This window comes from Ornithodoros turicata, chromosome 2 (assembly GCF_037126465.1).
Source record: "Ornithodoros turicata isolate Travis chromosome 2, ASM3712646v1, whole genome shotgun sequence".
In the NCBI taxonomy this organism is placed as follows: Eukaryota; Metazoa; Arthropoda; class Arachnida; order Ixodida; family Argasidae; genus Ornithodoros; species Ornithodoros turicata.
The window spans coordinates 111,783,796-111,805,305 of NC_088202.1; the positions used below are offsets into that span (position 1 = coordinate 111,783,796).

The following is a 21,510-nucleotide window of genomic DNA, read 5'->3' on the forward strand; positions in this document are numbered from 1 at the left end:
TTTCCCTGCAGTGTTCTCCAACACCACGTAACTGAAAGATACTAAAGGCTGGCAGCTCGCTGCTATCATTGGGATAATAAGGATGAGTCATGTTGGAAACACTCGCGGTATTGCTTTTATTGGAAACGCCCCACCGACTTGCGCCACTGTATTTGCTTTCAGTGGGGAAAGCAGCGACGCGCTGACAGGCGAAATAAACAAGAGGTATCATCGAGACAATTGAATCTTTACGGGACTTAGTGGTGATCAGATTAAATATAAGAGGTAATTGACACTTCACATATACTACACTCTTTCAGGCACGTGGCGTTGGACAGCACTACAGTGAAATCCAACCCACTTCGCGAGCACGTTCAGGAGAAGCAATACCGAAAATACGGCAGTGTGTCTGTAGCAGCACTCATGTTGGAACTGCATGGGGCGTATTTCAGGGCGTAAAGCCTCCAGCGCATAAAACCCATCGACGAAAACACGCTGACGAAAAACCGAACCTCATAGATGAAGTGTAGCCGTGAAGTGAAGAGCTCACGCAGTGTCGTCAGTACATGTGCAATATGCACTAATGCAAAACATACTAAAATACATACAGAAAATATATTTATATTTATTTGGTACAGGAATCACATTTCAGTGCGAGAGGAAGCGATTAGACGTCAAAAAGAAGGTTATACGGTGAACTGGTTCTGGCAGAAGCGGACACATGCACCGCTACCACAGAACGCACAGCAATCAAGTGTCGCTTAAATTTCTTCCTACATGGCCGTATTCAATACGTTTCAGTATTATTTAATTCAAATATCCCAACAGCGAGGACGTTCACTCTACCTTTCCTTATCTTGAAGTATGACAATCGTTTCTGATAGGCTTTCCATGACAACCATACAAGTGGATGCAGCGTCAAAATCAAAACGCGGCGGTTTCCATGGGTTGCAGAACCAGAAGGTGATGCACATGCCACGCTGTGATTGCCACCCTGCCGTCCGCGTGAAATATCAAGAGGCTGCTGGCGCGCTCGAGCACGCGCTGGAAACCAGTTCTCCGCGTGAAATTTTGCGCCCAGCGTACTACCACGCGTTTTCCCGCTGAAGTACGCGCAATACGGTTCCAGCTTCATTCACCACTCCGAAGCAGTTAACTCGTCCAAACTTGCCCGCTTTCGCCTGCCGCTAGGGTGTCGCACCGGAAAAAAAGTACGCAGCTCGCGTGTTCCGTAAACTTTTGTCGGGGCCTGTACATGCTTTGTTACTTAATCGATCTTTCAAAATATGACCAGTCACCGATTGTTAAGTTATGCAAGTTCAATGTTAGGTTTTCGACGTGAAGTTTGATCTTATTTTTGATATCGACTGCTGTGTCCAACAACATCAACAACAATTTTATTTTTGTATGATGATTGTGGAGTTCCTACGCCCGGGTCGATACTGCAGGGGGGTCCGACAATAGAAGCTTAGTACCAGCAATGATGACGTGTCGCAAAGTGCGGAATGCCTCACGAAACGCTGTGTACAAGTGCTCAAATGGTACTCAAAATGTAAAGGGCTGTGGTCAGTGGCGACAAAAATATTTTTCGTCGCATAAGATTACGGTCACAAGGCACCAAAAATACCGCAGCTGAGTCTCGTGGTCTTTCGCTATCAATAGTAGGAGACTTGAACGGCGACCGCTGAAAGCGGTCATCAATCTTCTTTGAATGCCCTACCCATGTTCGAGAACGGATATCATATCACGCGGCTTTGCAAAGTTTTGTCCGATCTACTTTGACGGACCGGCCTGAATAAAAAAAAAAAAAAAAAGAAAGTGAAACCATGCTTTGAAACCATGACGAAGAAAGTTTTGCTCAGCTAGTTCTAAACTCTCAACGTGCGATCTCTCATGCTCACCATTTCATCGCATTTTTCATTCTATAATGCGTTAGTTTGGCAGAGCGGTTTGCGTTTGCTTTTTATTCATGAATATTACATTACAAATTTCTCGATATTCGGATACCACGGTGTGCCTCATGTGTGATTGATCCAGCGCAGGCTTCTTGTGCGGACTGTTGTTCAATGTGAACTTCGAGTTGAAGATGTAATTTACATCGCTATTAGCGCATCAAACAATAAGTTGATATGGATTATTATTATTACAATCATTAGTGTCCACAATTAATTAATTACACAACCCTTAATTCCGCAGTCATATCAAGATATGTGCTGGTATCCTGGCCCCAATCATCGTCATAACATAAAGTTGTTGTTGTTCCACTAAGTATATTCCACTAAGGCTTATGGAAATGAGCCTTAGTGTTTTATGTCGGGCGAAGAACAATCGGCACCTAGTTATCAGAAACCGAATATTAATTTGTCCACAGACTGTGGATAACCTTCACCTCGAGGTCATAGTTGTGAGGCGGTATAGCTATTACATGAATTGGATCTGGGCCCGTTTGCACGAATGTAGAGGCAATCCGTCAGTGCTGCCCCCGGTAGCTTTGTCAGTGCTGTAAGAAAGGGAAGCGTCGAGGACAGTACCACGTGCAGAAAGAACTACCGAAGCTAACTTGCGCAGCTTTGAATGTTTGTGCAAGCGAGACCTGATCGCTTCTAGATGCCTTCTATGAGGACCCAAGAAAGCACTGGGTCATGTGACTCAATTTCAGATGTGTAGTAATACTAGTAATAGAGAATGATTGGAAGCCCGGTTATTCCTATTAGTAAATTACACACAAAACAATGGTCCTACGTTAACTAATTCTGTTCTTTTTTTTTGTTTCTGAATAATATTCAAGAAAACTTTGGTTCACTTAGGTGTGATGTACTACATGAGCTTCATGAAAGCAAACACGGGTCTGCGTGACAGATAACCTGTTCGGCCGCTTGTGACGGAGCTCAGCGGTCACATATGGAAGCGTATAAGTCTTCTGTCCAGTGCCGACCCACCGTCATGCACATCATGATTTTCACGCATGAAGTTAAAATGCCTCACGGTGAAAACAGTAGCGCTCTCACAGAAAGGATGAAGGGGTATTGATAGCGAAGGTCTGGTCATTTCACTGGACGCGCTTTGAAGACAGTAAATAAGGTTGTCCAAGCATATCGCGAAAATTACAGAGCCCCAATCCAGCTGTGATACCAGGACGTAACAACGTCGCTTTCCATGATCAGCAACAAAAATAGGCGGGAGTGGCTGCAACACACGGGGTGCGCCGCATCGCACTTTCCACTCAGAATTATCTCAGCACTTCCCACTCAGCAGCGGCAGCTTGTCGTCGCCATAAGTGGCGGACAAGACTATCCGCCACGCGCTTGTGCGTTCAATTTCATAAAACTTACGATTGTACTGCACTCTCAGATTGTGTAGCGTAACTTCCACGAAGAGTCATTCCTAGAACGGTAAACGATGAAACCGAGAAGGTGGACGTCTGCAGGGTGTCCTTCCTAATAGCAGCAGCCGGTAGGAAATAAACTAAATAACTGAAGGAGATGATGGTGACATGCGCATTTTTTTTAAATCCACAAGCTATTCACTGCTGCCATCACCTGAGCTGATAAAAGTGATCTACTGCCCGTCTCGCGAATGCATTTGCGCGTCGTTTGTTCCTCGTTTCCTGCTTTCCGTCAGATACTTTTGCCTGAGGCGTTAGACGGGCGCAATATTTCTTCTTCCGCAACGACACCACTGAAATATGCACGTATGTGGTCTGCCTCTCTGACCATGTATCAATGTCTGATGCACGAATAGCTTCCTATACGAGGTACCGAGCGTTCCTTACCTTTCATCGATGTGAAAGAACGAGGAAAAATATGATTGATTCACTTAATGTTGTGGCTGAGAAATCTCGAGTAATATGCATGCATACTATGTAACACATAAAAAGTTCCAGGTCCCACCCTCTGTGGCTTTTTCTTCTCCTTATTCGGTGCAACAAGAACTGTAGTAGATTTCCACCTTACCGCGGAATAGAAATAAAATAAAGTACTGATTTTCATATGCAATAGACGAGAGTACGTGGAGAACAGGCAAGCATAAACAGAAATATCAAATGAACAGAAAATGAACGAAAGTGGAAAAGTCTCATCCCCAACGACACGTAAATTCGGTGTTGAAATCTATAGGAGGTAGTGTTGTTGTAGGAAAATTTAATACGACGTCGAAGGGTCAGTACATGGACAGCGCCTCAAAACGATATTTACAATTTATGAGCTATGTTGAGTGTTGTAGATAGTGGCGCTGCCTGCTGCGCCGATACGGTATTCGCTACTTATACACTAGCGATCCCGCTAGATTTTTTTCCTTTGTTTTTTTCTTTCTTAATAAACAAATTCCCCCCCCCCCGCTAGATTTTAAATTGGTAGTGGAAGAAGTATTTCCGCTGCAAATGCGTGCCTGGTGACTGAGTGAGAGAGATTCATATATGTATTTATGTCGAATGTTCGGAATGCTCACTCAACATTAGTCCCTTCCGAACGTCTCCACAGTGTAGAGCTTTGTGGTTTGTTTATTTGTTTATTTGTAAGAAAAAAGAAGAAATTGAACTTTGTGGTGTTTTCTTAAATACGGTACTGCTACGTTGATTCGACATTGCGATTATTCTGTTGTGATGCAGTGTTTGTGACACATGCTTGCTCAGCTAATTCAGTGTCACCGGTCAGCGTTAAACTAATGTAGGTGATTTTCTTTTTCAGCGGGAAGTCAAAATATAAGTATCATTGCTCCAGTGGTTGGGGCACTGACTGGTATCGTGCTCACACTCATTCTCGCTGTCGTGGTCATCCTTCTTTGTTTGAGGTACAGTCAACAAGGGAACGCCAAAGGTACCAGTTGCTTCTCTGTGACACATTGTAGCTTTCGAAGCAGTGTGTGGGCTAGACTGAGTTTAAAACGGTGATGATGCATTCGTTTGTGTGGCTTCGTACCAGGACTACAACACATTTCCCCTTTCAATGGGATTGCATTGTATTGTAATGAAAACTGGCCGCGGAGACGAAACCACGAAGACGAACGACATTTTGTGAACCATGTGCGACGGACAGACGAGACCAAGCTCTTAAACCTAATCGCAATCTGGCACTGAAAAGCTTGTCGAAAGTACCCCTATATTTTACCCATGAAAATTAGTGCTTATTAAGTTCAAAGTATGTTGTTATTAATTATGTCGTAATGTAAACCTCCTGTGATCAAAATTATAAAATGTTCCTAGCTTCCTTAGCACTACTCATTGAACGAATGAGTAGTGCTAATGAGTGTGACAATGCTCGCTCAGTCAACATTTATATTTCTCTAAAAGATAGTGGTGCAGGTATTACAGGTGCGGGTTTTCTTCGCATGCCGCTGGATCACAATTAGTTCATAAAGAGGACAAGAAGGAAGACAAGTAAGCTACAGTCTGTTAAAATATTATGAAGCGGGATAATAAAACCAGTGCGCACTTGGCGGTTGTGAGCCCTCGAGGTGTTGTTTTCACGTTCAAGGCTTCGTGTTACAGGCATACCTCATTGATGAAGAAAGGTATCGACGAATATGTTGAGCTTGACGAGAAGGGACCAGACATTATCCCATCAACGCCTCTCAGCAAAACGCATTTTTCTGGTAAGTAAGTGAGGAACGTTTCTTTTTACTTCTTTGCCTGGCCCCAAGAGCACGTTGTTTTTCACTTAGGCAGCATATCCCTGAGTTTGGGGTGAAGACGAAAGGACGAACGAACAAACGTACAACACACCAAGCTCAGGGATGTGCTGCCTACGTCAAGATTACGCCAGCTGGCTTGCTCAATCCTTTTATATTCATTGTTCTTTATTATTTCGCATGGATTCGATGTTGCAGCACAAGAGGATGAGGTTGACCAGCGGATGGCGTGTTTAAAGGAACCGATGTCGACATACTACAACCTGACCGTACAGCTCAAGGATAATTCAGCAAGTGGTGCCTGTTACGAGCCTAAATATACAAGCAACGTGGTACGCATGTGTTTAGATGTCTGATAATGTGCACCCTAGGAATGATTGCAAGGGAGTACTACTTTGCTTTTGCGTAACGTTACCAAGTTCCTACAGCTCTATTTCGTTCTTTTTCTCCGGTTGATTCCTTGCAGCGGATGCTTAAGATCCACTGGCGTGGTGACGTTTTCATTTCTATGCAATAAATATAACATGAAAGATGATAAAAACATCAAACAAGATAATATATAATGATAATCATAATAAAAATGATATCATTTCAATCTAGGATTACGATATCACAATCAATCAATCAACCAACCGCAAGCTAAAATCTGTGTCGCACATCATTGTTGCATAGCTTTTTCGTTTCACTCGGACGCATGATGCTTCTGCACCATTGTGTTTATTTTATGCCCAGGGCCCATGCGCCTATGAGATGTCCTACGCGGAGCTGCCTGTACAGAAACCAGCTCTTAGCTCGGATACAGCAGCGGCCGGGCACCTGAAGATTCAAAGTGAACAAGATACAGAGTACGCGAACGTTGACTTCAAGAGAACTGCGGCGTTGAGGCCTCTACCTCCCGGACACGAGATACCTGGAACCAGGGCGGACGCTGGTCTCCAAGAAGGCGTCCGATCTACGCCATTCAGTGAAACGCCGGCACCATCTGGAAACCGAATGGAGAGTACAGTCTAGCCATTATATTATGTATTCCTGGTTAATACATAGTAAATCCTAAGTGAGACTAGAAGTTCTGCAATACTTCTGCGACGATCGGAAACCAACTGGGCAGCAGTGCGCGTGAAGTACCTAGGCCTCACAGCCTGAGCGGCCTGGAGTGACAGCACGTGAGGCAGGAGTACGCACAAATGGCAGCATATCCAGCCACGAAAAAAAACTGTTCAACGTGATAACTGATTCAAGAAGGGACATTTGTACACTGATCTATTGGACGCAAGGGCACGCTGACTGATTTGTGTAATCTTCGTGTGTCGAAATTAGTTGACCAGCGTAGTTTCCTTCAAGTGCTGTGGCAAGTGACGGCAGTTACTCCCTCAGCATGGCGCTGCGCGTCACGGTACGAACTCAACGTCACTGCGGAGTTCATTTTATGCATTCTGTGCTTTCTAAAACAGCATGCAGAAGCGAAGGATAATACATGTGCCATTCCTGGTAACTGAATATGGTGAGCGTCACTAAAGTATTAAGGTTTTCGTGTACGAAACCATCTCCTCTTCGCACACAATAAAGACGTATTTTTGATATATAAGTAGGAGTTACTAGTTCTAAAATTTTAATGAAATAATAACCTGGTTACGTGAATGTGCTCTGTGAATATGTTAAGAAGGGATAGACTTATTGAACATGTGATATGTACTGTAAAGGCGACTTTCGACACAACGTACATCATCGATAGACGTTAAAGTATCAGTAAAGAAACAGTTGTACTGTTTCTAACTACAATTATGTTGTGGAATGTTCAGACAAATGACATGTAAAGACACTTCGGAATAAGGTAATCTTAAAGTTTTTTTATTTGAAATCGTGTAGCCATGCTGCAGTCACGCTATCACAGATAAAGCGATGGACATGAAATTTTTCAAATGCGACAAAACGATTTGTCCGCTTCTGTTGCGCATACGAGATATTCGTTGCGGTAATGACCTCCTACATTTCCCCTTGAAAAGACATCCCCAGAACACACAAACCATTCGCTTTTTGGTTCCAACAGGACACGCATTCGCTAATTTGCAATTAATTGTGCACAAGATCGGCTCCCTGGACAACTCAAACTGCAGGCGCTGTCAGCAAACAGAAGCTATCAAACACATCCTATAAGGGATTGTGATACAATGAAGTGCGGGAGAAATTCCCCGGGTGCAGCAGACATGGCACTTTGTACGACGTCTCACATCCCAGAGGCACATTGCACCGAAATATTCTCGAAAACTCACAGCCTAGTCCGCTTCCTTCAGAAAATAGGACTTGGGCAAAGGCTCTTACTCCACGTTTAATGTCACTGATACCTACTAATTGCAAAAATGAGCGACACAAATGAGATCGACCCATACTCGTCAACCTTCATCCTATCTTCGAACCTCGTCGAATCTCGGCTACGGTGGCGACGTTACCCTTAAGGGTGAAGCAAACAACAGCAAGTCGCCACCCAGCCATCATCATCACCACGTGATCCTTGCGATTCAATGGCGCACTCTTCCAGGAAGATTACGTTTGTCTGATCTGATTTGTCTGAACTTTTCGTTTCACTTTAAAATCCCTCGCAAAGTGACGGGTAGTAGTTGGATTGGTACATCCTGCAAGACAAGCGAAACAGTCTGCAGCATATCCTGGCAGCAACGCGCTGGACACGACAGAACCAGATACAAAAGAGAGAGAGAGAGAGAGAGAGAGAAGCTGAAAATGTCTCGCTTCAGTGCATCGACAGGATCAGGATAAAAATATTTGTCTGTTAGTAAAGCGCATTTGGAATATCTTAGCGGCCTCATGAAATGAAGCGTTTAGGTGCTTGTAAAGTGCGCTTTGTTCATAGACATGGCGCTTAGGCAGACAAAGCACGCTTTACAGGAGGGAAATGTGCGACATCGGGAATTTTCAGTAGACCCCACAATGTCCCTTCATCTTCCTCGACAAATGTCGTTGTGCTTTACAGCTATTTTCAACCGCATTAGACCTAATGTGGCATTTACACCGGCTTTGAAACAACGGCCCGGCTTTGGTACATCCGGCCTCTGCTCTACCTGTGGAGTACGTGGTGACCTGTGTACCACATCGCCCTTATCTGCAGGACATATGAACGAGAGAGAGCCCTCACGGTAAGTGACCTGCAACGAGTTGATCAGTGTCGCACGCACAGGTGCGAGGTCTAGACCCCGATGAGGCCGAATGATCCCGGGATGACGTTGGGTTGGAAAACTAGTCACCCGATCAAAGAATGCCAGTCACACACTCGTTCCATTAACATCATTTATATATGGCACTATGACACGTGATACTACTGATACAAAATTAGGACCACTCAATTAGCAAAGTGGCGTTGCGAAACATAAACAAAAAAAAGACATTGAACATGCGGCTGAAGGAGTGTCCAGTGTTGAGGTGCTCGTGGTAGAAGAGTGTCCTTTGTCGCGGTGAAGTGATGAACAGATGAACGAACCGATGACCGTGTCAGAGATTGTCCGCACAACACCAACGAGAGATCCGAAGTTGAAGATCAAATGGGACGCAGTCGCGTACAGGTTAGAAGAGACACTTCATCAGCCCTATACTGATGTACAGTCCTGAGGCGCCCGATGCGCCACTGAGGTGTGCGACTTGTCCTGGAGATGGCGCGATACCAACTGCCTAGGTGTCGGCGTTCATGTTCCGAACCCTCGCACAGGTAATTTCATGTCGGCGACAGCAAAAGGTCTCCGCTTATTAACACGATTGGCTGAGGACGGGGAGGCTTTGTTACGCGTACGGGACTGGCGACGACCAGACAATGCATGGAATGTGACGCGGTGGCTGCTCATGGACCGTGACAATCAGCATCCCTTTCCATCGCGAAAACTCGTGCGCAGTGGCAGGGCCTAGGTACTTGTTGCGTAGTTCAAGTCCCGGACCGGTGTAATGTACGAACTATAACTATATACAGGGTCTTACCCTGTAAAAGTCTACCCGCGCTGGCGTGCCGTGCTCGCCAATTACTCAATGCAGGTGGCACATTGTGTTGTCTTCGTACAAAGCTGTTTAGGACAATCAATCATGGGAAATGTCGAAGTGATTGAGCACCGCAATGCGAAGTTATAACGCAAAACGTGCGATTCCCGTACTCAAAACAACCAAGATGGCAGTGTTGGGAGGCGCAGTTGACACGCAGCTCCCCAGACGGCGACGTGTCGCTTTGGCAGGCTGAGACGTCTCCGTCTTCACTGCCTTTCAGTATAAGCAGACGAGGTCCCTTTTGGTTGTCGTCATGCCTGCGCGGGTAGACATTTACTCGGTAAGACCCTTTATACCGGGTGTCCTAGCTAAATACGAACATATTTTTTAAAAATGTATATATATTACTTTTTCCGAGTTGAAATCAATTGCAATATAGCATATGTTGAAGGGCACTCCTTAGGAGGGCATTAGCAAACTCCTAAGGCAATGTTTTAACTTTCAATAATTAAATTTTTAATTATAAACGCTACGAATTTGTCCCAATGAGAACATCTGTTCCTTCCGTCTCCTGATACTCGAGCCGTTTTCAGGACGGAAAAACCGTTCGATAGATCGTCCACAAACAAATCGTGAAGGAACACCATTTTTTTCTTTATTTTCTTCATTGCGCATCTTCGGAGACACGTCTTTCCTTTAACCTCAGTGTGAGAGGGTGAAGGAGCATAGTGCCGCCTCATGCGTCGAAGATGAGCTTTAACTTGCGGAAACAAAACAAAACAACAACTTATTTTGGCTTTGGAGAGTGGGGAGCTTCATCGCCACAGGCGATACTCTACCCCATTGCCGGTGGAAAGTGGGGAATAAAATAACGAGCCCCTTCACAATCACGATCGAAGTCCGATGGTGTACAGAAATGTCAGAAGAGCTTTGTGCGCATAGCGTTGCTGGGCTGGATTAGGCCAGGGACCAAGCAATTTCGATAGGGAGAAGGGGCGAGAGTCCAGCTGACGAAGAGACTCGGAGAGTGTGGTTCGGAGACGGTGAGAGTGAGGTTGGTAGTGGGAGCAATGAAGAAGAATATGCTCCAGATCCTGAAGAACACCACAGTAGCAGCAGGTGGGAGAGTCAAGTTGTCTCAAGCTGTAACGCCACTGAGCTGTAAAGGCCACATCGAGGCGCATTCGGTGGATTAATGCAGCATCTTGACGAGAGGTGTTTCGTGGCATGCGGAAAGCGAGCGTTGGATCAACTCTGTTCAACATAGAGGGGGGAAGAATGTCGGTTGTCCATTGGCGGGAAGCAAGGGGTGTCACTAGGCGTCGGAGAATCGAACGGCGGCCTCCTCTCAGAAGAACAATGCTGGTCCGTTTCCGATACGAGAGTGCTGCTTCTGCGGCGCTGTCGGCCTGCTCGTTCCCCACGACACCACAATGGGCTGGAACCCACTGGAGAACTAGCCTGCGGCCTGCTGCGTAGATACTGTGGTAAGCCATTAACACATCTGTGACTAGGGATGCGGATGGGCCTCGTATGCTCGAATTTTCAATTGCTTGAAGTGCAGGTTTGGAGTCTGTGAAGGCTGCCCATTCCCGCTTTGTAAACAAAACAAAGAGACAAGTGTATCCGGTGACTCTATCGGAACTGCCCTTATCTTGGGTTGCACTTTCTGTTTTCTTTTCATCTTTTTCGAGGACGCTAGAGCCGATAGTGTGCTCTTTCACCCTCTCACATTGGGGGTGAAGGTCTCCGAAAATGCGCAATGAACAAATAAAGAAAGAAATGGTGTTCCTTCACGAAATTTTGCAGGCGATCTATCCAAGGAATTTTTGCTCCGAAAACGGCTCCGGTATTAGGTGACAGAAGGAAACAGATGTTCTCATTGAGACAACTTCGTAGCTTTCATAATTAAAAAATGAATTATTGAAAGTTAACTAAGACATTGCCTTAGGACTTTGCTAGTTCCCTCCTAAGGAGTGCCCTTCAGCATATGCTATATTGCAATTGATTTCATCTAAAAAAAAGTAATATATATTAAAAAAAATATATATGTTCGCATTTAGCTGGGACACCCTGTATAAGAGGACTCTTTTCATTGTCGTCCTTGTCTCATCCCTTCCACAAATGTGATGGGGCGGAGAATCGCCGTAGTGGCGGCAAATGGTTCATCACGTCATATATATCATGCACATGCGCAGGGTGTCCCAGTTAACCATGGACAGAATTTTACAAAATGGAGAATGCCTTTTCTCGATTACAATAAAAGGCGATATATATTAGGTCAAGTGGGCCACCCATATAGCCGCACAAGCATCCTTCTGGGTCGTTGTCTTCATGAATTTTGGCTAACGGACTTTGTAATTATGAGACATAGCAGCTCGGTGCAATAATAACATCGGCTCCATCTGAGGTGCTGACGCCGTTGCCGTATACTGAAAAAGGATAGAGCCAACACAGCACGAGGGAATGGGCAGGAAAATAAAGGCTGATCTTGGGGTCATGTTTGTCCCTCCGGCAGAAGACTGCTTTCTCTCTGGCCCTTAAATGCGAGAGAAAATAGCCTGCCAAAATTCTCCCTGCGGTAAGGAAAATGTTCAATGAACTTGCAAAGAAAAGAAAGAAAATAAAATAGAAATGTTGCTGCTGCTGTTCTTTGGAGACGCCAACGTCACCATTTCGTCGTTTCAGAGACGCCAACGTCGACACAGAGTTGGCGAGTTGCAATCTGCACAAAAATCCACTTCTTGAGGTGGCTACGCGTGTATTTGTAACTGAGCCAAAGCGATTAATATCCAGTGCAAGGCGATTGGATCCTTTATTTCTTTTTTGCTCTGTTATCTGGCTGTTAACATACTTCCCTTCGCTCTCGAGAAACTGACCATAATTATTGTGTCTAATAACACTGCAACTTCGCATGAATTTTTTGTGGGGTTTATTCATTTTTTGTTTTGTTTTTTACAATGCTTTGGGAACACAATCAAATTCGGGCATTCACAAAAGGATCCTGCAATATAATTCCTTTCCTTTTCCTTCCTCTGCACCGATACACGTCTGGCAGCCCCAGTGCTGGGAAGCCCCGCCAGTTTTTCAGTTCGGGATTTCGAGATTTTTGACGACAAGTCCCGAGACCCTCAAATAGGAGGGTTAAATTTACTAACAGTCGTCATGTATAGACCCTGTCGATTTATTGCACACTGGCAGCTAGGACAAAAATGAGCTTCAACTTGCAAAACTGAATCGCTGAAGTATCAAAACCTGGCAGGCAATCGCACGCGGGAATCCCCCCAGCTGCTCAAAGGAGTTGGGACACTTTCCTAGATGTGGTTCATTACATCATGTACGCATTGTACAGCACGTGAGAATAATGAGAAACAAATAATTGTTCTTCTACGTGTCGTATCTAGGGAGATACAAGCCCTCGGACGCACTCCCGAGCAAAGCGCATACGTCACAGAGCTCAGAGTTGAGTCCATTCCCATTGGCAGCCGTAAGCACGTGACTTCTCGTGCGCTGCCTCGCTGGCGCCGGCGAGTGCTGTGATGTCAGAGGCGCATGAGTTTCGTTATTTGCGGTGCCCGTTTTCACCGCTTCTATTACCCTCATCGCTGTGAAACTTTCAGTGCAGGTTGACATCGGTGCGAAGAACCGTTTTTTACGTTTGTCTGGGATAACGTGGGATGACCTGTCGCAACCTGTTTAATGTTAAGGCTTGCTTCCAAAACACCTGATTGTTCTTTTGCCTGGAGAATGGTTCACGTCATATTGATGATTTGAGATGTTGATTTGAGGTGATTTGTCATGTCATATTGAGATGTTTGTGATGAGATAGAAGCCACAGGGGCGTTTTAGTATTTTACCACATACCCATCACTTTGCAATTGCGTCCAGTCCATCTTTGGCACCCAAGAAGTAAGCCAATACGTCGCTTGAATAGCCTGACTTCTGCTGAAAGTATCGATACTCACTGTAGAAATTGAACCGACCCTCTTGATCACGGAGTTTTTCTCTTTTTTTTAAATCTCGTTGCCGTTGTATACGCACGTATTACACAGATTTGCACATTTTTGCAAAAATGTACAATTTCAGTTTTATATCCCCAACGATCGAAGGAGCCCGCTGGCCTATGTCGTGGTCCTTGGAGTGATGTCATGTCGAGGGCTTGCTCGCACTCACGAATGACACCTGTCGCAGCCGAGGAGGTGGGGGGGGGGGGGTATAGTTATTGGGAAATAAAACAAAGGGGGAAAGAGAAGAGAGGGTCAGCCAAACGGTGTGACGGCTTGTTATTACCCAAGCAAATACTGTAAGGAAGATCAGCGATCGGAATCATCGCCATCGCTCTCTCTGACCATCGCGCGAGACCGCTCCCAATTCATTCTGGTCTCGGCTTCCATCCTCTCCGGCTGCTATTAAAAACCCTTTCTCCAATGGCACCTGTCTGGGCTTTCTGCCTAACAATACAGTAATTCGAACATCTTCGTCTGTGAATGGCTCAAGCAAGAACCGGAGTTTAACAGTAGCGACAGTCCTAGATTAACAAAAATAATAGGAAGGGAAGTGCCCCAGGACGAGAGCTGCTGATATTTCGAACAGAGACTGTTCTTCTTCTGGGCCCAGAAGAACAGTCTCTGTTCGAAATATCGGCGGCTCTCGTCCTCAGGCACTTCGCTTCATGCTTCCTTACTGGTTCGCTGAATTTTCTACACGTCTAAAAATAAAGGGAAGTTAGTTCAGAAGAATGATTTCCTTCACAGCACCGTCGCGCCCGAAGGTGTCTCCACCCTGCGAGCGGCGCCGGCCGTCGAGGCACCCTCTAGGCATGTGTGCCATACTTCCCGCGACCTTCTCGTACCCTCACACAACGTTTACCGTAAACATCTTTACGGATGCACTGAGGGAGATGTTTATTTGCGGCGCGTGTTATCGTAGTGGGTGTTGTATCAATCCGCAATATTCAATGCATCGTTGCTCTGCTCCTTGTGCGTTGTAAGTTACTCCGACAACGAATCACTTATGCCTTGTTCGAAGGTCTTGAGACCTAATAGCAATAATCAGAACGAGCGAAACTTACTTAAGGCTATAGACGAGGGGAACAATCCATCAAGCTCTATCGTATATATACACAATATTCCGAGTTTAGCACACTGACTCGAACTTGAACAAAAATAATCTGTTTATATATAACGTGTTCCATTTCTTAGCTTATTACGCTTAAATATATATCAACCCTGTACACGCTCAGGCTGTCAAATGACGGGTAACACTGTGAAAGTCTAAAACAATCGAGCTACTGTCACCTACGCGTGACAATGTCTGAGGTAAATAGCTCTTATAGACGCGAAAAGCACTGACTACTGCGTATCTCACTTTTTCTTTCTCAGTGTGTTTGCGAAAGTGTGCTACTCCTCCCCGTTGTCTTCTGCCACGAAGCGGTCTTTTCTTGCGCGCATGGTGATTTTGAAAGGAACGCCGTGGCAAAAAGCGGGTATGCTTCAGAGGTCTTGAACAGAGTAGAACAAAAGATGTATTCTCGTGATAGAGCCTTCTTGCTTTTTTTTGCTTTTCAGTAATTCTATTGTGCGAAAACAATACACGCCTTACTAGGGAGCATGGTCAGCCAAGTAGAACCGCCACGCGATTACGATGCGAAATATGTAGTGGCAGCAGATCAATACCGCAGAAGGAACAATTGGCACTATTCTTCAGGCTATCGAAAATAGTCGACGCAAGAGATGACGCAACTTACGATCTATACGGACTATATTCGTCACTCTTCACGCGTGCAGATCGCCATGAGTTTAAACGATACGAATAACATGGCTATCTGTCTTTGATTTATTTCATTATTTCTTCCAAATGAAAGAAATTGAAATGTATGTTTTCAGTGGAATAACAGGGCAGGTCTGACCCGCACCTTGACAATCAGAAGCAGCAACTTTTTTCATATCTCAAACTAGGCGACGAGATCACTTCGGTAGGGGGTAGCTTGCTCAGAGTGCCAAGGATAATGCCTCTTCCTTCGCTGAGGAAACGGATTGTTGACATCACTCATCAGCCTCAGTCGGGGATCGTTGGAACGACGCAACGTATACCCGAGTGTTATTGCCGGACCCGTATTCACTCTGAAATTCAAACGTACGTGAGGCACTGTTACGTATGTCGTGAAACGAACAAGACGACGGTTCCAGTGTTCTGAAAGCGTTCATTCAAACAATTTCTGTGACTGAGTGATATGTTTCTCCAGATGTGAAAGCTTTCCTGGGTATACAGGGTATTTCACCTAACGTGTCATAAAATTCTATTTAAAGATATACTTGTGTGAACATTATGGGATCAACGCTATTGATCTTACGGGAGATTTTGCCATTACTTCTGAGCACTTTTATCAAATTTAATTTGCGAGAAATTGAATTTTTCCAATTCAACTCCGAAATTTGCCAAGGCAACCTTACGTTTTTCCTTGACAGGAACAGAAAGCGCACGCAGGATTTATCCTATTCGAGCACACAGTACATACACTACTACAAAGGTCATGCCCAAGAATTAGGGACAAAACGTAAAGCAGGCTTCACCTAAAATGGATCCCATAGAGCCTGTGTATTTTGGAACGAAAAGCGCGTGCTACATATTCTGCTGGCAGCGCTTTGCATTCGTTCTCTAATGGGATGTTGCCTCTGCCAAGACGAAACTTTTGAGCATTGTTTTGGGCATGAATAGTGGCATCTTCAAGGTTCCATTCGGGTTCCAAATTTTGAACATGTAAAGGAGCCTTCAATCGCCGCACGGACACGTAGCGGCGAAGCCTACGTTCAAGGCCACGCGCAACCACAGGTTTGGGGAAATGGCACGCCGCAGAAGAGACTACAACAGATAAAGAAGACAAACAAGAAATAACAATACGAGGAGCAAAGATTTGTGTCTTACTTCACGTGGTAAGGGTATAGGATATAAAAAGCTAAAAACTTGACAGCTGTTAGGAGAACTGACATCGTTGAGCAAACGTGTGTACATTATGGCTGTTACGAAGTCTGTTGGTATCATCTGCTAAACTGTGAGCAATCAAACAAAACATAAAATAAAGGTGTGGTAGGAGTGAACGGCACAACAAAGACAACAATAAATGATGACGATGAGATGGGGTGTTTCACCGCGGAGGTGCGTACCCTACCCCACTGCACGTGGAACATTATGTGAAGATGATGAAGGAAGGATGAAAACACAAGAAAGAACTAAAATGAACAGCAGAAAATGGACCAACGACAGCTTAAGACGACATGTACTACTTTGCACAGGAAAATGTGATACCTGAGGTCCTACGATGTGCTAGGGTTGTCAAACAAAGTTTATCGAGGATAGGTTCATAATTATAGACACCAATGCGTCGGTCATAGAGAATGTACAATGACTCCAAGGGATTCGATGCTGTCATTCGGTCAATCTCTTATCTTTGAAAATTAGTGAAGCTAATTAAGTATACCATTTCAGTTAGCCATCGAACACTGATGCGACCGGCTAGGAAAGATATCCGAGAGGCCAGGTATGTTAGGCGCCCAAACAGCACGTCCGGGGCTCTCATAAATTTTTAATAACAACTGTGGCACCTAATAAAGGACAACCTGTATATCCTCATGTGTTTCCATACTGACTCCCGGAAGAATTCGAGGCGCGTTCGAGTAGACCGAATGTACAATCGTGTTTATGAAATAGCGCAAAAAAAAAAAAAAAATTGGACATGGTTGCAAAATTTGAGACATACAAACATAAAAGATTTGACTCAGATTGGCGGGCTAAAGTGTGCCTAACGAACCAACATTCAGTTAGCTTATAGAAACAAGGTATTCTGAGGCACGATAGGTCTATAAGTTGAGTGAATGTTGGCGTGTTTATGTTGCGGTGACGTAGATGGTGTCGTCTAGACGAAAGAAAATGCTGGAGGCTTGAAGGCTCGGCAGTGCAGAGAACCTACGGATACGCATGTAAGACGCACACGCATGACGCTGAACTATAAAACCGATCTGTATATTCCGAAACTCCGAGTGGCTGAACACACCGTTTGTACAGACTGCCGGTTTCGTTTATTCTTTCTCGCTCTCTCCTTTTCCTTTTTCTTTTCTTTTTTTTTGGGGGGGGGAGAGGGGGCTTATTAATACCTGAAGACAATTTATGATACAGCTATAGGATGTGAGGCTTCCTCGCGAACGCAGAAGCCTCTCTCTAGGGAGGAAAGCGCAATTGTAAAAGGCGGTCACGTGTTCCGTTTGTATTATAACACATTACTCTGCTCTCTTTTGATCACAATAATGCTCGTTGCCTTGTCAATGTCATCTGCATTTTTTAGATACTGTAGATATGTCGTTCACCTCGAAACTGCAAAAAAAAAGTTAAGAAGTCACGACTTCTGTTGTTTGAGTTTCATTTGCGATTTTGTGGTGACTTTCTGTTCTATCTATCAAAGTCTACCAATATAAGCACAATTTCAGACAACGGAAAAAAAAAAAACGTATCGTGCTGCGTTCCTGTCTTTTATTATCTATACTTAATACAGCTAACGCTGTAGTGGCTCAAATCTATCCCTAATGCCGCGTGCTCTTCGACAGCCATACTCCTGGCTTTTCTTTTCGTCAGTGGAGAGGGTTCTAGCAGGTGTGCTATATCATCAGCGTATTTCTTCTGAAGATTTACTATCTTGATCCAGCCGTCGTACATGCTCGCTCTTTCAGCAGACTGCTTGGGACTGTGTTGTTCGCTGTCGCGTCTTTTTTCATTCGATCATCTTTGTTTCTGTAGGTGTGAAGAAAAATTTATTGACTAGTTGATAAGCAACTGCGTGCACCACGTACAAGTCAGTTGTGTACATCGATTGCTAGTACGTATGAGTTGAATAAATATGAATGAAGCACGATGAACATTTGATTTACACATAAGAGTTAGTGACGTCTTCATGTTGGGAAAAACTTCGCATGGTTGCATATGCGATCACAATGTCCTCCTTTTAACGTTGAAGCCAAAATAATCGGGGGCACTTCAAACCACGTTACTCAAGCTGTGACGCAACATTTGCCTCAGCTTGCCGTCGTCTGGATCTTTGGACGTCGTTTCCGATTTCCGTTCTTAGCTCACCTCGCATATTACAGTCCACATCTAACATGCGTGACACGCGCTGGTTGAGTTCGACACTTAAACCTGGCCTCTTTCCTCTTGGGTGCCACCTTCTTCCCAGTACGTGACGTCACGTTTCTGATATCTCCTAGCCTGTAGCGCAGAATGTTCTTCCAACTTTAACGTATTTTAGCCCATCCCTTGCTGCGTCCCATTTGTTTGTTCGCCGGTGATGTAGGTTCTCTAAGACACAATTTTTTCTTTTTTAGTCCTTGGCTAGAAGGCCATCCTAGTCAGCGCTGCTGCATGTGGCTCATCGCGGCGTAATGCGAAAAAACATGTATATACGGGGTCACGCTCTACTGTCCGTACATCTTGCATTTGTTTCCCAGACCTAGAAACATAGTTAAGACGTTTAACGTCTCCTGACGCAGATCTTTCCCTGCAGTATTCTCAATTCTCAATTCTTTTACCACACCTCTGAAAAGACCACATAACTGTGCTAGTTCATCTCTGGTGTCCGAGGACAGGGCTGGGGTCGCAAGGCGTGGTAGACTCTCAAGAAGTAAATCGTCATTCCGTTTTGCTGTCAGTGAGCAGTCTGACGTTCGCACCAGATCCCTTTATAATCTCTGCCAGCTTTCTCACGGACGTGTAATATATTCCCTGTATATTCCCATACAGATTATCGAATACCCTTTTAGCAATTATTCGTTCTATGGCGTACAGACAGTCTGAAGACATATAGGAAGGCCCATCTGTTCGTACTCCCGTCGCAGACTCCCAGAATTCTCAGACGCAGAAAATAGGGGCACAAAAGCTCTTGCATACAGGAACAATAGCAAGAACGCGCGCAGAGCGAATAAGCTTTGGCAACGTCCTAGCATACTTCCTACTCAAAACAAGACCGCAGTGCTATCAGGTCCAGTAGATATCTTGATGAACAAGGAATGATTTCATTAGATGAAGTGTGGAAGGGAAAAAAATCGCCCTCGCCTTTCTGTCTGTCGTGTGGTTAATGCAGAAGTCGTGATGAAGCGGGCAACTCAACAAGATACAGATAAAATAATGATTCCGCGCTTGATGCCCCGGTACGAGTACATCATGACCCAAGCAGCACAATGTACTGACCCAAGCAGCACAATGTACTGAAAGTCGAGTGCAATAGGGGTGGATGGTATGTGTCTTATCATTGTTCTTTAGTTTCACGAGTCTGTTCAAGGCCTTCCACCTACCCGTCCACCCCTATTGCACTCGACTTTCAGTACATTTTGCTGCTTGGGGAAAGTCGAGTGCAATAGGGGTGAACGGGTAGGTGGAAGGCCTTGAACACGCTCTTGCAACTAAAGAACATTGATAAGACACATACCGTCCACCCCTATTGCACTCGACTTTCAGTACATTGTGCTGCTTGGGGAGCCGTGCAGTAGTGGCCGGTCTGCAACCGCTGTAAGAAAAAAAAAAACAAAGAGAGAGAGAGAAACTTCAGTAGTCGAGTGGCATCGGCGAGTCCCGCAAAAGAAGCTGATTATTGCTTTTATCTCTTATCGCTCTCAAAGCATGAACGCGGAAGGTGGACGGTTGTTCAGCTGTGAGACCTACTGACTCATGTATTTATTTCCCCTGTTGGCCATGGAGGCAATACAAAAGGGAGGTTAGCATTTCGTAGCATAATGTTACCATAGCAGCATACAACCACATGAAAAAAATGTGCAGATACGTGGAGGTAAATAAACAAGTACATTAAACATTTTGGTCAACTGGAGCAAAGAATGACAACACGTACAAAGTGGAAATTGAAAAACGGCAATGCAGCGCAATGGTCATGCCGGCCAGACGCGTGAGTCTTCCTCCTTCATCTCCCCCTCTTCATCCCTTCCCCCAGCAAAGTGCCGCCAGTGTAGGCATGCAGATCGCTCCAATTTCCACGTCACCCCTCCGCCCGCAATGGTCGCATAAGCATTTCTTAAATTGTTTGGCATCGGTAACGGAATGCATATAAGCTCTTGAATTAACGATCTTCTTAGGTATTATTATGACAAATTTGTGAAACAAACACTCACAAGTTATTATTCGGCCAGTGGAGAGCAGACGCAGATGTACGGCAACACGAACAACTCAGTACGGCACCCCCCTATGTTCTCTATAGAACCCCGCTTCATTGCCCCTGATGTTTTGCACATGAAGATACGAATAGTCGAGCAGCTTCTTGAAAACCTGCTCTGGAAATGCAGGACGTAGACACTGCTAATAGAGTGCGCGATCCAAAAGGAAAAGACACGTCCGTGAGAAAACTGGTGGACATTATAAAGGAAACTGGCGCGAACGTCAGACTGCTCACTGACAGCAAAACGGAAGTCGCTAAATTCACATCATTAACAGGAAAGGATGTCGATTTACTTCTTGATAATCTACCTTTCCTCAGACACCAGAGATGAACTAGTACACTTGTGGGATCTTTTTAGACGTGTGGTAAAAGAATTTGAGCAAGACACTGCAGGGAAAGATCTGCGTCAGGAGCAGGAGACGTTAAACGTCCTAACTATGTTTCTAGATCTGGGAAAATGCAAGGGGTACGGACAGTAGAGCGTGACCCCGTAGATACATGTTTTTTCGCATTACGCCGCGATGAGCCACATGCAGCAGCGCTGACTAGGATGGCCTTCTAGCCAAGGACTAAAAAAGAAAAAATTGTGTCTTAGAGAACCTACATCACCGGCGAACCAACAAATGGGACGCAGCATGGGATGGGCTAAAATACGTTAAAGTTGGAAGAAAATTCTGCGCTACAGGCTAGGAGATATCAGAAACGTGACGTCATGTACTGGG

At 44.9% G+C, this 21,510-nt stretch overlaps 1 protein-coding gene across 1 annotated transcript in view; it reads left to right on the top strand.

Annotated features, from left to right (window-relative positions):
- The window catches only part of LOC135383955 (protein turtle homolog B-like), a 214,160-nt gene extending 206,994 nt beyond the window's left edge, over positions 1-7,166 (top strand). The window contains exons 9-13 of the mRNA XM_064613226.1: positions 4,665-4,793; positions 5,326-5,353; positions 5,465-5,568; positions 5,803-5,936; positions 6,337-7,166. Of these exons, the coding sequence (XP_064469296.1) occupies positions 4,665-4,793; positions 5,326-5,353; positions 5,465-5,568; positions 5,803-5,936; positions 6,337-6,615 (674 nt within the window). The 3' untranslated portion in view covers positions 6,616-7,166. The remainder of the gene's footprint in view (positions 1-4,664; positions 4,794-5,325; positions 5,354-5,464; positions 5,569-5,802; positions 5,937-6,336) is intronic.
- The last annotated feature ends 14,344 nt before the right edge of the window (positions 7,167-21,510 follow it).